The sequence below is a fragment of the Hylobates moloch genome, unplaced genomic scaffold, assembly GCF_009828535.3.
Source record: "Hylobates moloch isolate HMO894 unplaced genomic scaffold, HMol_V3 SCAFFOLD_74, whole genome shotgun sequence".
Lineage (NCBI taxonomy): Eukaryota > Metazoa > Chordata > Mammalia > Primates > Hylobatidae > Hylobates > Hylobates moloch.
The window spans coordinates 132268-150027 of NW_026652349.1; the positions used below are offsets into that span (position 1 = coordinate 132268).

Genomic DNA, 17760 nt, shown 5'->3' on the forward strand with positions numbered 1-17760 from the left:
TTCCACCTTTCTCCACCTCCTTGGTGACTCCAAGTACTCACACAGTCATCACCCCTACCCACGCACAGATGGCCACTTTCTCCTCCATCCCTTCAATGGCAACAGGCACCATCCCTCCACTGACAACATTCAAGGCCACAGGATCCACCCACCCAGCCCCACCAATGACAGTGACCACCAGTGGGACCAGCCAAGCCCACAGCTCATTCAACACAGCCACAGCCTCTTCTTCCTTCATATCCTCCTCGTCTCAGCTGCCTCAGAACTCTAGCTCAAGGCCACCGTCATCACCTATCACCACAGGACTCCCCCACATGAGTTCTGCAACCACTCTTGTTTCTACAACTAATCAGCTGTCCTCCTCATTTTCTCCCAGTCCTTCTGCCCCCTCTTCCGTTTCTTCTCATGTGCCCTCCTCCCACTCCTCTCCCCAGACTTCTTCTTCTTCTGCCGGCACGTCTTCCTCTGTCGTGTCCACCCCTGTGCACTCCACAACCCTGAGCTCGGGCTCACACTCCTCATTGTTCACTCATCCCACAACTGCATCAGTGTCTGCATCTCCTCTTTTTCCTTCTTCTCCAGCTGCCTCTACTACCATTAGGGCCACTCTCCCCCACACTATCTCCTCTCCTTTCACTCTCTCTGCCCTACTCCCCATATCCACTCTTACCGTGTCTCCCACCCCATCCAGCCACATAGCCTCCAGCACCATTGCATTTCCGTCCACGCCCAGGACCACGGCCAGCACCCACACCGCCCCTGCCTTCTCCTCTCAGTCCACCACCTCGCGGTCCACTTCTCTCACCACCCGAGTTCCCACGTCAGGCTTTGTGTCACTCACCTCGGGGGTGACGGGTATCCCCAGCTCTCCAGTCACCAACCTTACCACCAGGCACCCTGGTCCCACCTCATTGCCTACCACGCGGTTCCTGACCAGCTCCCTCACTGCACATGGAAGCACCCCTGCTTCTGCCCCAGTATCTTCTCTCGGGACATCTACGCCCACCTCACCCGGTAAGTGACATCTCTGTGGCCCTCCTCCTGGCCTCACTTCTGTGCTCGTGACTCCCAGGCAGCCCCTGCCTCAGCTTACCCCTCATGGTCCTGTGATCCCAGGACCACACGCCTGTTCCCCGCCTTCCCTACACGCCTGCCAGGCCTTTCCCCTCTCCTCTCCTGGGCACCCTCTATGCCAACGCTGTCCTGGCCAAGCAAGTGCCTGGCCTCCCCGTTGGGCCTTCTTCCCCAGCTAACCTTGACCTTTCCCTGCACTGGCTCACTCATGCCCGGTCACTGCTGCACTCCTGGCCTCCCCTCAGAGTGATACCTGCCAAAAGCCTTCCCCGGCTGCCCCTTTGGGTGCTCAGAGGATGTCAGGGCTGGCCAGACCCCAGGGTTCAAGCAGCACAGCCCTTCCTCCAAGTGCAGAGAGAGACACAAAAGTCTGGCACAGCCCCTGCCTCGCCCCGAAGGACCTGTTGAAGGTGGAGCTGGACCTGGCAACCAGGGCACCTGCTCCTTGGTGCTCGTGACAATTCCTGTGAGCGAGTCCACTGCTCCCCAGGCCATGGGATGCCTGGGGACAGAGCACACCTCAGGCCTTGTCCATGCCCACCTCACCTCGCATTCCAGGGATGTCCCTCCCTTCCCTCCTGGGTGTTCCTCTCACAGCAACCACCCAGGGACTGGGTCCCTCGCATGCATCGACCTCCACCAGGCGGCAACGCCACAGATGGCTTCACAGTCTCTCACGTGGGTGGCAGCTCGTTGCTGCAGGCTGAGGGAATCTTGGTTTGGGTCCCTCCCTGAGACCAGGACTTGGGTGCAAACTGTAGCCAGGGAAGTGACCCCAAGAAGCAGAGGTGAGGGAGCAGGAACCAGCTGGGAGGGGAGGACAGCTGGGGACGGCAGGGCCTATGGAAGCACCCAGAGTCCTGACCCTCCCAGAGAAAGCCCTCTGCAGTGGGCAGCTAGGCTCCAGGCGACCTGTCTTCTCTGCAGCCAGAAAAAGAAGCTGGGCGCAGCCAGGGGAGGGCACACGGGCAGCAGAGTCCAGCCTTTACCCCAGGACTCCTTTTCTACTTTTAAACCCACGCTCCCCGGTGGCATTTTCTAATGCCGACGCTGCCACTGCCTGCATCGGTCCACCCTGCTCCGTGCTGCCTGCCACGTGCCCAGGCCTCTCGCTGAGGCTGTCTGTCTGGGCCTTCCATGCGGGCCCCCACCCGTCCCCTTCCAGGAGCCCAGACCACGGGGCCTGCTCCACTTCCCTCCTCCCCAGCTGGGGCACACAGAGCTCCCGCAACACCATCTGTCCCCCTCTGGGGTCACTGACACGGTGTCCCCAGCCCCCCTGCAGGTCCTGGGTCCGGCCAACCAGAGAAGCCCATGCCCACAGGTCGGTGTTGAGGCCTGGGGTTGGGCATCAGGGAAGCTGGGGCCCAAGGGTGGCTCACACAGGCCCAGGACTCAGTATGTGCTGAGTCCGCTGAGAAAATTCTCTACCTTGATGGACTCCAGCAGAGCGACTTTGAGGGGAAAAAACAAACTAGGATGCTGCTGGCCTTTGCCTTTGTGTATGGCTGAGGTCTGAACTCTGTGGGGCTCCACAAGGGGAGACCACACCTTGGGCAGTAGAGTCCAGAGATAGATGGGGACCCCGGTCTCTAGCCAGGGCTTCCCTCCCTCCTCGCTCCATGCCCACCCTGGACGTTGCTGACCGTCCACTTGGCCACCAGGGGTCTGCAGTGTGCGGGAGCAGCAGCAGGAGATCACGTTCAAGGGGTGCATGGCGAACGTGACGGTAACCCGCTGTGAGGGCACCTGCATTTCCGCCGCCAGGTGAGTCCACAGGTGGGAGGCCTGCCCCACGTCCAGCAAGGTGCTCACAATCCCACCCAGAGAGATGCCAGGGCAGGTTCACGCGCCCCACCCAGGCGCCTGCTGCCCCATCAGGTGAGCCACTCTGCGCTCCATCTGCCTAACACCGCCCTGGCGCATGTGAGCCGGGAGCTCAGCGGGGAGGTCCAGGCCTCTGTAGAGCAGCTGCCCTGGGGAGGGAGGAGCCGTATGCCCCTGCAGCAGCCATGACCCTGCTCTATCTTGACTTCTCGGCAGCTTCAACGTCATCACCCAGCAGGTGGACGCCCGCTGCAGCTGCTGCCGCCCCCTCCACTCCTATGAGCAGCAGCTGGAGCTGCCCTGCCCAGACCCCAGCACGCCTGGCCGGCGGCTCGTACTCACCCTGGAGGTGTTCAGCCACTGCGTGTGCAGCTCTGTGGCCTGTGGAGACTAGCAGGGTCGCTGCCTGCTCTCCTGGGGCTGAAGGACTGCAGATGAGAGACAGGAAAACACCCACCAGCCCCCTTCCCGCCTGTGCCGGCAGCTGCTTTCCTGGTCACCAGGCCTGGCCCCCAAGTGCCCTGGGCCGTGGCTCACCTGGGGCACCCGTGGGAGAGGGGCTGCCAAGCAGAGGCTCAGACCACCACACTCCTGCAGACCCTGAGCCAGCAGAGAGGGACTGAGGCGGGCAGTGGCCACGGACCCTGCCAGGCACACAGGGCACTCCCAACCACCCCTGCCCACCGTCCAACACCTCCCAGCCCCTGAACTTGGCCCCAGCCCTGCTGGGCCCAGAACCCTGCAGATAAGCCACAGAGCAGGCGCTCGACCACACCCATCAGGGGCGAGGAAGGCACAGAAACCTGTGCCGAGATGGGGGCAAGAGGCCCAGGCAGCCACCGGCACAGAGAAGAGGAGCTCCCCAGTCAGGGAGGGCAGAGGGTGGCAGCGAGGGCAGGACAGCCGCCCCCGCTCCCAGCCAGGCAGAAGGCCCCTGCCAGCACCACACCCATCCCCAGCAGCTTGTCCTTGGGAGAGGGCGTCACCCGGCCGGAGACTCCAAATAAACTGGTTCTTGTCAAGGCAGAGGCTGGTCCCTGAGCACTGCTTTTGCCTCTCCCCAGCCCCTTAGGCACCCGACCCACACCGGCACCCTGTGGGCCCCTGGGATCTGCAGTTGGGCAGGGCTGCCCCCAGCAGGGTCTGGGCTGGTAAGAGAAGCTGCCTCTGGCATTGGGCCCCTGCCTCCCTCCACTAGGACTGTTCCGTCTCTGGCAAAGCCCACCATCTTTCAGGGGCCACCCCCATCTGCCCGAGAGCCCCTTCTGCACCATCTGTGGTCGGATCAACTGGAGGATCCCCACGGGGCCTCCCGTTCCCCAGGAAGGAGCCCTGGGCTGCACCTCAACACGCTGTACAGCGGGGAGCCCTGAGGCCAGGCTGGAGGAGTTCCCACATGACCTGGGTCCCAAAAAGCTCCACCACACACCCAGAATCAAACTGGCAGAGCAAAGGGCAGGTCACTTTCTGATGCCTGCTGCCCGTGAGCCCACGTGCTGAAGGACAGGCCAGGGACCTTGGGGTCTGTGCCTCACACGGCCCCCAGGGAGCTATGAGTGTTAGGTGGGATGCTTTCCCCCCAAAGAAAGCGCATGATCCAGGGTACTGTTCTAGCCTTTATTTTTCTTTGACGAGGAGTGCCACACTGAGGGTCCCTCTGCAGCGCCGCACAGGGAAGCAGTGCCTCGGGGAGCAGCCTTTCCTCTGATGGCGGGAGGGGTCAAGGGATGCAGGAGATCCACGGCAGCACACGCGGCCTGCAGGTGCAGCACACGGGCAGAGCACTGCCCAGCAGCTGGAACATGAGAATGAGGGCCACACCACCCAGCTGCAGAACAAGCCCAGCACGGCATGTCACGACACCTGGCACCGCCAGACCCAGAATGGCCAGTGCGAGAGGCGCACGCCACTGACATGGCTATCCTGTGATCATAGCCCGACACGCCGGAAGGAGAGCCACAGACAACGTGGGATGCACACACTACAGGGGAGCTGTGGAGACCCTGATGGGTCCGTGAGCCCCTGCAGCTGCCCCAGGGACCCGCACAGCAGGCAGCTGAGGGCCAGGGTGAAAACCCTCAAGCACGTGTGGCCACCCACCCTCCCTGCCTGCACAGCATGTCAGGAAGCCAGAACCCGTGCTGGGTGTGTTTAGGACAAACAAGGCCACCATCCTGGGGACAGAGCGCAAGGCCCCAGCCTTGGCTCCTAGGCCAGCCCCACTCTCTCGCCTCTCAGGTGTCAGACGTGCAGCCTGGGTGCTGAGTCCAGATGACAGGTGAGACACAAGCCACAGGTGACACACAGCATGCGGCCAATGGCCCCCTCACTTCCTGATCACACAGAGGCTTCCCTCCTCCACAGCCCCTCCAGGGACGACTGGACGGGGCCGGTGGAAGGACTCAGGCCTGCACCGTGGCCTGGGGATGCCCACTCTGACAGGAAAGAGACGAGCACAGCTCTGAGTCTTGCGCCACCAGCCCACGCTTTACCCTGGAGTCCTGGGGGCCCCGCGGGGCTGGCAGGACGCTCCTCCCCTGGCTACACATCTAAGGCCTCGGCGACTGCAGGAGCATAATAGATGCCCTTCACAAACAGGAGCTGGGAAAGGAAAACAATTACATCCAGCCAGGACATGTGATTTTGCCAGAAGTCATTACAAATACAAATGTTTCTAAATTCTAGATTAAAATCCTGCCTGGGAAAACTGTCCATCTGGGACTGCAGCAAAACCAGGGGCAGCTGTGCTCCTCCCAAGGGCCCACGACGATGCCAGGTGTGCAGCTACCAGGACGGCCACACACCGAGGCTCAGCCCACACCACGCGCGGCAGCACTGCTGCTCCCAGAGGCTCCGAGGCGGGGTGGGCGGCAGCACAGGCCATCTCAGTGACACTCCCACAAACGCCACGTTCACGCCAACTTCTAATTTCCCTTTAATTTGTAGATTTAACCACAGAACTGTCTCGATTTTTATAAAAACTGATCCCAAGATCCACCTTCTGCCGTGGCTGCCGCAGTCCAGGCTGAGCTTTTCCTCCTGAGCCACACACGTGTGTTCCTGTCCAGCCCAAAGGGAGAGGTCTGGGGCAGCGGGGCGGGGAGGCGCCTTGTGCTGTGGCACTGGACACAGGGTGCTCATCTGCAGGATGGCCACGAAGACAAACGGCACAGACGAAGACAACGCAAGACACACGAGCCTGGTCTTCCATCCTCATGACTAAAACTGCGCTGAGAGCAATTCACATAATCTCTGAGAAACGGCTTCCTTACTCGTCCGCAGCGTGAGCCGGTACATCTGAAACAGAGGGCACAGCGGGTCAGCGGGCATGCCGAGGCCCACACAGCCCTTGGGCCCAGGACCCGCCATGCAGAACCCTGTGGGCCATGCCCAGGGAGGAGGCATCCACAGCTCGGCAGAGGCCTGAGCACCACACACACGGTCAGCATGAAAACAGGGCTGACATGGGAGCGCCTGGCGCCTCGTACGTAGCTGGCGGGAGTGCGAAGTGGCACGGCCACCTGGAGAAGCTGTGGGACGGCTTCTTGCAGCACTAACCATGCACAAGCCCTGGGCAGCAACAGCACTCCTGGGTGCCACCTGAGTGAAACGGAGACAGGTGTCCATCGACAGAACGGGACGTGGTGAGAAGGAACAACGCGGTGACAGAGAGGAACAGCTGGGAGAGCCACCGCCCAGGGCCAAGCTGCTCCATGGTGGGACGATGATCCACAGCGGCCAGCTGTGGGGAGGCTGGGATGCAACCACGTATTGACAGGGTGGTGGTTAAACGGGCACACGACATTGGTCAAAACTGACTAAACTGCACTAAAGAGCTACACATCTCACCATGGACATTGTGCCAGAATAAAAAGCAACTCAAGTGTGTTCAGCCATTTCCTGAGGGCCTGACCTGGGCTTGCAGGTTCGGCTCCAGGCGCAGCAGGCATCCGATCTGGGTGGTTTTCGTGTGGATGATTCCAGCTCCCACAAAATTTGCAGGATTAGGATCAACTTCTTCAAGAAGTGCAGAACCAAATCCAATGATCTGTCCAAAGAAACAGGACAATGAGGACCCTGCGCGGGGTCGCGGGCAGCGTGTCCCCCGGGGCCGTCCCTCCAGACGTGCTACCTTGGCTTTGGTGACTTCTGTGTCCATTGGGTGCTTTGCTTTGAAGATGTTCTGCACTTCCTGCTGTGGACTGTGAGAAACAGCAAAGGCGAGTGTTCTCAGCCAGGCCAGAGACCAAAGCCCACCTTTTCAAATAAGCCCCGTCCCCACCCCCCCACCCCTACAGGACAACAGGTTTCTCACTTGCTCAACTGCTTCCAACGTTGAAAGAAATCCTGAGACGCCATTTCTGTCGGCTGGAAGAATTTGTTGAGAGTGATGGGCAGCTGCACAGACACGTTCTGGAAGGTGCCCCCATACCTGCCAGCAGCAGCAGCAGAAAGAGACAGTCAGCTCCTCCTTCGAGAGCCCCCGGGGCCAGGAAAGAGCTGAGGGACAGTCAGCTCCTCCTCTGAGGGCCCCAGGGACCGGGAAAGAGCCGGGAGTGAGAAGCGTCCCCACCTACTGCCACCCACCAGAGCGGGGCGGGGGGGCCGAGCCTTGAGTCCCCACGGATCACGTGTGGCTCAGTGTCCAGTGTCACCCACAGACAGGAGGACAGGCCAGGGCCGCATACACAGGCAGGATGTCCCTGTGCCTCACTTCTCCCCATTCATCTGTTTCCCAGAACTCCAAGTCTGTGCAAATAGTGTGATGTTTTCTCTTTAAAAAGGCAAAGGCATTTGCACAAAGAATGAAACAAAAATTTGCCCGTCTACGTCCCCGAATTCTACAGTACACAGTCTTAAGTTCTCTATATTTTTAATGTTAGAAAGTGTGCTTTTCTCAACATTCCTAACCTTGCAGACACCCAGCAGGGGACGGGCTGACTGTGTACACGCTATTTGTAGTCACTGAAAAGTGAGAGTAATGAACAGTCGCAGCAGGAAAATCCTACGCTTTTAAAAAAATAAGCAAAGTGGTATGATCTGAGCTCAACTGAGCAAAAAACGCACCCCCCAGGCCAGGGTCTGAAGGAAACCAGCCACCTTCACCCCACAGCTGTCGTCTGGTACCAAGCCGGGCAGGTGGCGCGGGGGCCCTGGCTGTCTGCCACCCCATAAGGTGGGCCTCACGGTGCCCAGAAAGACCCTAGCAAGGCCCCATGTGGGAGCTGCCACCTGCCATCCAGGAGCCCAGGGCTTCGCCTCCCCTTGTTTCCTGAGCTCTGCAGAGCTGGGGGCAGCAACAGCTCAGGCCGCACCCTTGCATTGTGAGCACCCGCATGCCCTGGGTCCCCTCAGGAAGGACATGGAGGCACAGTCATGGGGCCCAGGAGCCCAGGCACACAGCTCAGGCGCCCACACACTCCTTGGCCTGGGGCGCACAGATGGCTCCTACCTGAACTGAATGTTGAGGACTGGCGCCTCCATGAAGTCGGACACGCACTCTATGTTGACCACCTGCTGCACCTGCGCGCCCCCCTCCACAGTCGGGTCCACGGGCTTGGTCTGCAGGTTCAGGTGTGCGTGCGTTAAGGAATCCAGCTGAGCAAGCCCCAGTGGCAGAAGCAGCAGCAGGCCAGGCTAGAGCCCCAGCAGGACCCGTGGAGGCAAGCACACTCACCACGCTCCAGGACCACCAGTTACGGGTCAAGGGGCAGCCACACCACCCGGCCCTGCCCCTCCACCCGGACAATCCTCAAAACACTGTCTGCTTCTCACGCTTCCAAAATGGCTCCTCCATTTTAAAAAGTCACTTAGATTATATACTACTTGTCTGTTTTCACTCTGAGCCTCGGCTCTGGTTCTTACACACACAATTTTTGTCACCGTTAGCAGAAGCTGGTGCTTAGTAGGGCAGGAAAACTTTTAAGAATCCCGGGAATAGCAGGCTCCTGAAACAGCGAGATGCAGAAAAGAGCCTGCCCTGCTGTGACCAGGGTTGTTTTCATGCTGGAAAACAAGAGTTTGCCTACAGCCTCTCCTGAAGAAACAGTGACAGCAGCAAAGCTGGGTCCAGGAGGCAGCAGGGTGCAGGCCTCTCCTTCCCTCTGGGTCGTGTGCCACCGGCCACTCAGCTGCTGGGCTCGCTGCTGCCTCGAGCCAAGTGGACCCCCAGGGAGGGAACCCTAAAGGGGCGCAGTAGGAGTCAGAGCTTCCACTCCGGATCCCAAACAAAGTCTTTAATACACATGATCCTACATGTGTATTTTTAATGACTGCTTTGAAACAGTTAGCTTGAACAGTCTGCATTAAAACACGTTCAAGTTAAAATGAACACAGACCAGCCAGTGGCAAGGAGGAAGTTGCTTCACTCAGGTCACTGACCATAAATCCCCAGGTGTCACCGTCTCTGATCAAGCTGAGGTCTTCACGCTAACTCTATTTGGCGGGCCTATCCTTAGAGGAAGAGACGTTAGCGTCTCCCTCTTTTAGCTGGGGAAGTTCTAGTAACACTTCTGGCATTACGAAGGGAAAATCTTCAGTCTAAAAGCTCTACCAGAAGCACACACAAGCTCGGCTGGGGTGCGCACCGTGCTCCAGTCCCCACCAGCGCCTCCCACACTCTGCAAGCAGCAGCTCTGTGAGGCTTCGGAGAGGAGGGATTTAAAGATAATGTCACAGGAGAGTAAGACCAGCTGAAAAACAAAGGGACTCAAACTAGCCAAATGGAAGGGGAGGAGGCATACGCATAGTATTTTTAGATGCATTCTCAAAAGTTGACTCTCCGATATGGAAGATTGCCTGTTTTCTTCTTGCTGCCCAATACCATAGGCAGATTATGAGTGCCTGATTTTCATATAGCATCTGGAATTATCTTGCTATTTTAACAAAATAAGAAAACCAAAAAACTTCCTCAAAGGCCTCCTCTAAGCCCCACATTATGCTGTCTGTGGGCATGGGGCAATAAAGCCAAGGATATTAGGCTGAAGGTCGTCTGAACAGATTAGTGTCGGGGTGAAGTTTAGGAACTGCGTGGAGGTCTTATTACCATAAAAGATAAACATCCGACCTAAAAGGAAACAAAAACAATTTTTTCACACACATCATTTCACACTTACCCTGAATATTTACCCTGAAAAACAAGAGCCCCCCACAATCTTCAGCTGAATTTAAGTTCACTGTTGTGATGTATGACTGTTGTTAAAATTAAGAACACATTTTTTCCAGTTTTAGAACGAGCACACCAGTGTTGGAAACGGGGGCCGGGTATCTCCTCCACGCAGAGGTAACTTCCGCCCTCCAGCACCCTCCTCCCTCAGCCCCTCCTGTGCACCCACACAGGATGGATGAGATCACACGCGTACGCACCGGGAAGGGCCCACAGAACGCCCTGTCTGCAAGCTGGGCTCCAGCTGGAGGGGCCTGCCAAGCATCTTTTCCAGGGACGCCACAATCACACAAGCCTCTGCCGGCCCCGCCCCATGACTGCAACACGCAAACACATGCACCGGCCCCGGCTGCCTCCTGTCAGGGGACCCAGCTGGGCATCCGTCCGGCACAGCACCGGTGTTGCACACTAGCCCTCACTGCAGCGGCTCATCCACGGCACAGGTGCATATTTAGGATGTGTCACTGTTTTTATTTATATCACAATAAAAAATCTTTGTGAACATTTGTATACCCCTTGAATTCAGAAAGGAAATCTCAAATGTTTTGAAGAGTAAACAGTTTAGCATCACTCCTCCCACAATTTAAAAACCCAAAACCAACACCTAGTGAAGCCATCATGGCCCAACACCTAGTGAAGCCATCATGGCCCAGAGCTTAAAAACTTAAACCAGGACTAAAAGCACCATCTGTTTTCAATGCAGCATTTCCCACAAGAATGACTCTGACAACCCTCACTTTTCTAACAGATCCCTGGCGGGCAGGGGACTAATTCTCTTTTTTCACACTCTTCCCGTGTTTTTCACAGACGAGAGACAGAGCAGTCCTCAGGAGGCTCAAGGCAGGCGCTGAGAGGAGGCAGGTCCACAGCCAGGGCCCCTGCAGCCACAGGGTTCTGTGCACAGCATTTTTTTACACTCAAAGGCGTTTTTATGTCCTTCTTCTAAATTGTGGTAAAATACACTAACATTCACCTTCCTAGCCATATTTAGGTGTACACAAGGGCACAGGAAGTACATCCACACTGTGCAGCTGCTGCCACCACCATCTCCAGAACGTTCTCATCTTCCCAAACGGAACTCTGTCCCCATTAAACACCAACTCCCCATCCCCCTGGCCTAGGCCCTGGCATCCCCCAGCTACGTTCTGTCTCTACGGAGTCACTGCTCTAGGGACCGCATGAGTGGAGCCACACAGGATTTGTCCATGTGTCTGGCCCATGTCACTGAGCACCATGTCCTCGAGGTGCATCCGTGCTGCTTTATGCATCAGAATTTCATTCCTTTCTGCTGTTTGATGGCTGAATAATATTCCACTGCATCGACAGACCACATTTTGTTTATCGAGTCATCCACCGATGAACATCTGGGCTGTTTCCAACTTTCAGTGATTGTGAATAATGCTGCTATGGACATGGGTAGACAGGTACCTCTTTAAGACCCAGCTTTCAATTCTCTGGGGTCTGTGCCCAGATGTGGAACTGCTGGGTCACAGAATAATTCCATCTTCTTTTGTGTTTTGAGGAACTTCCCACAGTACCTGCACTACTGTACATTCCCACCAGTGGCGCACAAGGCTCCAACGTCACCACGCCCTGCAGACACTCCTTTTCCTTTTTGGTTTGTTTTGATGTATGCATTATTTATGAATGAATGAATGAATGAACAAATGACGGGGTCTCGCTCTGTTGCCCAGGCTGCAGTGCAGTGGCAAGATCTCAGCTCACTACAGCCTCAAATACCTGGGCTCAAGCAATCCTCCCACCTCTGCCTCCCAAGTAGCTGGGACCACAGGTGTACACCACCACGTCTAGCTAATTTTTGTATTTTTTGTAGAGATGGGGTCTCACAATGTTGTGCAGGCTGGTCTCAAACACCTGGGCTCAAGTGATCCTCCCACCTCAGCCTCCCAAAGTGCTGGAATTACAAGCCTAAGTCACCAGGCCACCAGGCCAGTCTGTTTATTTATTTATTTACAGAGTCTCTTTCTGTTGCCCAGGCTGGAGTGCAGTGGCATGATCTCGGCTCACTGCAACCTCCGCCTCCCAGGTTCAGGTGATTCTCCTGCCTCAGCCTCTCGTGTAGCTGGAACTACAGGCACGCACCACTATACCTAGCTAATTTTTGTATTTTTATTAGAGACAGGGTTTCGCCATGTTAGCCAGGCCGGTCTCAAACTCCTGGCCTCAAGTGATCCGCCTGCCTCGGCCTCCCAACATGCTGAGGTTACAAGCGTGAGCCACTGCACAGGCTACCTGTTTGTTTTAGAACAGCTGTCCTGGCGGGGTGAGGTGGTATCTCACTGTGGTTTTGATTGGCATTTCCCTCATGACTTTGTCCATCTTTTCAGGTGCTTATTGAGCATTCCTGTATTTTCCCTGGAGAATGTCTTTTCAACAACTCTGCCCCCACCCCCGCCTCCCCGCCACCCCCTCTGGTTGTAGAGATGGGGTCTTGATGTGTTGCCCAGGCTGTTCTTTTGCCCATTTTTTAATTGAGCTGCTTTCTTACTGAGTTATGGGAGTTCTTTTTATATTCCGGATATCTATCCCTTATAAGTATATGATTTGCAAATATTTTCTCTTAATTTCCCATATTTCTAAGAGACGGTTTCATTAAGTAATTAAAACACATACCTAAATTCTGCCGAAATTCAGACTTAAGTCCAATTTGAAGCAGCTGGTTTTCAAACAACACACCATTGTTTTTACAAACAAACCTAGGGGAAAAGGGACAGTGTATGTGTCACTCAGAGCCACCTGCAGAAAACACAAGGGTTTGTTGTGGAAAAAAACTCATAGCACGAGGAGGCCACAAAAACCTCTATGGGACACAAGGGAAGAAAAACGTGGAAAACTATTCCAAGGACTTTCCTAACAGCCACTGGAGGAGGATGGTGGGCAGGGCGCAGGGACGCGGACACAGCCCCGGTGAGACCTGTGAGGTTGGTTGGTGCAGCTGCTTTTCAGGAACGTGCTGGTCCACATGTAATGGCCTCTCACGGCCCCAGACAGGACACGGGCGTGAAGGCATGCACACAGCTTCTGGCCACACCACAGACTCCATCCAACACGGGTGCAGAGCTTCCACCCAGTGAGGGCCTCGCCATCAGAGCCTGGCTGCTCCCCGCTGATGCATATGCACGCACAGGCACCCAGCCATCCACCCACCAGCAGCACAGCCCTGCAGGGCCCTGGGTGCCCCCATCTCCCCTCTGACCTCTCCTCTCACCCCATGCATGGTTAGTGTCTACACTGCACAGGGAGCCCAGGGTTGTGCTCACCACAGGGCACCTATCTACACTACACAGAATTAGGGGAAAATAAAATAGCGTTGGTTAGCTTTCATTTGTGTTTCTCTCAGGAGAGCTTCACTTCTCTCAGAAGTGACCTCCTCTAGGAAACTGTAACTCCACAGTGACCTGGATCCAAAAAAGAGGAGACGGAGGCGGGGCAGTGGCACAGGGCTCCTGGGTGAACCCAGCACAGAGATGGATGTGGCACTGATTCAGACCACAGGGTAGGGAGGCAGGAGGTCATGGCGCCGCCCCGTCCCCCCAGCCCACCCCAGTGCCTAAGAAGCAAATGCTGCATGGCAGCAGCCTAATTCTGAAATCTCCACCTCCACCTGCGCTGACGTTGAGATCAAGGTCAGCCACTCCTACGCTCACCCAGTCTCCACTAACTGCACCACAGCTGCCACCCTCGAAGGTCTGAGTGCTGCCGACCTGAAGATCAGCTCATTGGCATCCTGCCCTATGAAGACCAGGCCAGGAAGACAGAGGAAGCAGCGACAGATGGCAAGGGGCAGTGATGGGCGGCCCTTGGTTCGCTCTTGGGGCCGAGAGGGCGCTGCTTGCCACACAGTGTCCCACTCCAGCCTGCCGTGGCCACGAGAGCCGCTGAGGCAGCAGTCCCTGCACACACCTCTGGAGGCCACAGCCACCCCCTGCACAGCCCGGCAGGCTGCTGGTCCGGCTCCAGCCACGTGAAGCTTCAAAAAGTCAAGTGTGGTCTAACCAACACATAACACAGGACAGTCATCCACAACACAGCCTGGAACATGTCTACTGGGCTTCACCCGGGACTGCTCACAGCAGGCGGCTAACAAAGCAGAGGTCACTTAACAGGAGGAGCCGGCCGAAGGGGAGGTCCACGTGCTCACTGCGCCCCGGGGTCACTGCTCCGCCCACAGCCAGCGGGCACTCCACACGAGAGGCCATGGAGTTTACACTCGTGGTTTGGACTAAGCCACTTTAAAGTGAAATCTGTCAAGGACACGGGAGGGGCTCTGACTGATCACCCATGACGTGACAGAGAGGCCCTTGTGGTCAGTGTCTCTGCTTGGTTCTTGCTTTTTAAAGGGTCATCTCAACTACAACCTGGCCTGGAGGAATCTTTGGGGAAAATGCAAACCACTCTGCAAGGCCATGAGAATGCAGCCGCCCCGTCCTGTGAGCCGTGTGCCAGCAGCCACCGCAGCCGGCTCGCCCTGAGGCACTCTGTGCCTCCATCCTACACCAAACACACGCAGACACCTGATGATCCTCTGTAGCCAGATCAAAGCCAAGACGGCCACATGCACAAGAGCCCCGAGGCCCGGCCAGCTGGAGACAGCGCCACCCGATGTGAGGCGTGCACAAGGGCCATGTGCAGCTCCCAGCACAGCCGTATGGAGACAGGGCAGGCAGCGCCCAGCAGGGAAGGGCCACGGCTGCCACGGACTGCCCAGCCCCTTGTCCCTTCCTGCCACCGAGACACTGAGGAGCAGCCACCACCAGAGCCCTGCAACCTGGATTCTCCATCACAAACACAGCGACTCTAAGAGCAGTAAGACTGTTTTCAGCCCAAGTGGCGACCTGCACCAAACACCACGCCAGCCTGCTTCTCCTAAGTCCTTTTCCAACACATAATAGGAAACAGAACGCACATGCAACGTGAATACAAAGAACTGAAAAACATTTAAAAACACCAGAACTCCATTACAGTCTTCAAAACGGGGGGCCAAAAGGCCACTCCTCAAAGGCTCTCTAACCTCCATCTGGGACAGAAACCGGCACCTGCGCTCCCACCCCATAGGGCAGCAGGGGAGGGGCGTCAACTCCGGGAAAGGGGGCACCTCAGACCTCCAGCCAGACATGAAAACAAGCAGACGGCTGAGAGCAGCCAGTAAGGGGAATGCACAGCTGATGAGCCCAGCAGAGAGGGCCGGGGAGAGCACGTGCCGGGAAAGTGGTCAGCACCGGCGATGTGAAGACCACGGAGACACAGGCAGAGACCACTGCACATGGGGAGCCGGGAGGTGCCCAGGCACCGACAGAAATTAGAGCAGGACAAGCAGCAAACACAGGCTGCCCTCGGGGGGAACCACAGGGTGGAGGCCGAAGGCGTGAGCAGGGTGGGCCTCACGGAAGGACTTGGCAAGTGAGCAACTCAAGGACAAGAGACCCGGCCTCCAGGCCAGACACAGACAAAACGGCTTAAGTCAAAGAGTGAAAAGCAGCCCAACTAGACAGGAAAGAGGCGAAGAGAGAAGACGTGTAGCTACAAAGAGTGTTTATCAAACAGCAGCTGAAACATGATCAGACATCGCCGTGCAGACGGGACACAACCACCGCCCAGACCGTGTGCTTCTTCCACGTCCTCCTCTTCCTCCTGAGAGTAACGAACACTGCAGTCCATATAAATCAAGGTTGTGAGGGGAGTTACACAGCAAACCCACCCACAACACAGCAGCTCCCGCTGTCTCCCCCAAGCAGTAATCTGGGAGGTAAACTCCCCTGCCCACCTCTGTCCAGCTGGCCGCGGCCACACCGGAAGTCAGGGGGCACGGCAGCCCCGTGCCTGTCTGCAGGACTCAGGAAACCTGACTACCTGGCAAAGTTGTCTTCGGAGCCAGGAGCGAGAGGCGCGACCGCAGAGGCCGAGTCTGAGAACACGTCCACGAGCAGCCCGCCGCCGCCAGAGGAGGGTGGGGGGCCCGCGGGGGCAGGGGGGGCGGCCCCGAGACCCAGCAGGTCTGCCGACGGAGAAGGCGTAGACTGGAAGAGAAGGAAGGAGAGCATCAGCAGAGAGCCTCCCTGGCCTGGCCGACCCCAGACAGCTCACGCCTGCACGTCCTCCCCCATGGCACCCCCTTGGCATCCATGCACTCCCAGTGGCTGGGGCAGGCGGCACACAGCTCAGTGAGTGACCAGCGAGTGAGGGCTACAGCCATTTCCTGAGTATATCCCAGACTCCAGCCTAAAGATAACTGCACTTAAAACATCAGTCAATTTCACTAAGACACCCTACATTTTTTCACAAATGCTATTTGAATGAAAAAAATTCTCAAAAAAATTTGCCATGAAGGACATTAAGGCCAGGTGCGGTGGCTCACGCCTGTAATCCCAGCACTTTGGGAGGCCGAGACGGGCGGATCACAAGGTCAGGAGATCGAGACCATCCTGGCTAACATGGTGAAACCCCGTCTCTACTAAAAAATACAAAACAAATTAGTCAGGTGTGGTGGTGGGCGCCTGTAGTCCCAGCTACTGGGGAGGCTGAGGCAGGAGAATGGCGTGAACCCAGGAGGCGGAGCTTGCAGTGAGCTGAGATCGTGCCGCTGCACTCCAGCCCAGGCGACAGAGCGAGACTGTCTCCAAAAAAAAAAAAAAGAAAGATCATGCATGTTACTGCCAACTGTCCAATAAGAAAGTAAGCTTCCGAAGATGAAAAGGCAAGTAACCTACTCAGGTGCATTATTAATCATTAAATTATTACTAAATCATTATTAATCATTAAAAGTCTACAGAACAGATACTTTAAAAAAATAATTGCTTTTTGGCTGGGCATGGTGCCCCACACCTGTAATCCCAGCACTTTGGAAGGTTGAGGCAGAAAGACTGCTTGAGCCCAGGAGTTTAAAACTAGCCTGGACAACATAGCAAGACACTGTCTCGGTTTCTGTTTTTTTGAGAAAGTCTCACTCTATTGCCCAGGCTGGAGTGCAATGGTGCGGGCTCACTGCAACCTCCACCTCAAGCGATTCTCCTGCCTCAGCCTCTCAAGTAGCTGGGATTACAGGTGGCCGCCATCATGCCCGGTTAATTTTTGTATTTTTAGTAGAGACGGGGTTTCGCCATGTTGGCCAGGTTGGTCTCGAACTCCTGACCTCAGGTGATCCGTCCACCTTGGCTTCCCAAAGTACTGGGATTACAGGCATGAGCCACCGCACCCAGCCCCAGTAATTGCTCTTTGATCCTGGGCAAAGGCACAAGGAAAGAGAGCCTATGATCTCATGATTAAACTCTCACAACAGGGCACAAGCAGCAGCTCAGTCCATCGCATGCTCACCCATCCAACAGGGCAGCAGGCTCCCCAGCAAGGCCCCGGCAGCCTGACTTCAGGAGCTCAGACCTGCTCTGGGCTCCATGGGTCCTGCCCCGAAGCAGCCTGTGCATTTTGGGACTCAGGTGCTCCCTATAAAAAGGACCCCCGGCCGGGCACGGCGGCTCACACCTGTGATCCCAGCACTTTGGGACTCAGGTGCTCCCTGTAAAAAGGACCCCCGGCCGGGCACGGCGGCTCACACCTGTGATCCCAGCACTTTGGGACTCAGGTGCTCCCTATAAAAAGGACCCCCAGCCGGGCACGGCGGCTCACATCTGTGATCCCAGCACTTTGGGACTCAGGTGCTCCCTATAAAAAGGACCCCC

General features: G+C 56.7%; 2 protein-coding genes across 5 annotated transcripts in view; one reads left to right on the top strand and one right to left on the bottom strand.

The window, feature by feature from the left end:
• The window catches only part of LOC116463883 (mucin-6), a 25175-nt gene extending 21799 nt beyond the window's left edge, over positions 1 to 3376 (top strand). The window contains exons 34-36 of the mRNA XM_032147184.2: positions 135 to 1014; positions 2739 to 2841; positions 3118 to 3376. Coding sequence (XP_032003075.1) covers positions 135 to 1014; positions 2739 to 2841; positions 3118 to 3295 — 1161 coding nt within the window. The 3' untranslated portion in view covers positions 3296 to 3376. The remainder of the gene's footprint in view (positions 1 to 134; positions 1015 to 2738; positions 2842 to 3117) is intronic.
• A 2447-nt stretch (positions 3377 to 5823) lies between these two features.
• The window catches only part of LOC116463885 (AP-2 complex subunit alpha-2), an 85598-nt gene continuing 73661 nt past the window's right edge, over positions 5824 to 17760 (bottom strand). For 3 of the 4 annotated variants that reach the window (XM_058434910.1, XM_058434909.1, XM_058434912.1), the window contains exons 15-22: positions 15938 to 16104; positions 12701 to 12783; positions 9877 to 9967; positions 8354 to 8476; positions 7217 to 7333; positions 7034 to 7103; positions 6815 to 6949; positions 5824 to 6198 (exon numbers count right to left, since the gene is read on the bottom strand). In XM_058434910.1, coding sequence (XP_058290893.1) covers positions 6121 to 6198; positions 6815 to 6949; positions 7034 to 7103; positions 7217 to 7333; positions 8354 to 8476; positions 9877 to 9967; positions 12701 to 12783; positions 15938 to 16104 — 864 coding nt within the window. In that variant the 3' untranslated portion in view covers positions 5824 to 6120. The other variant, XM_058434911.1, reaches the window with a different exon arrangement.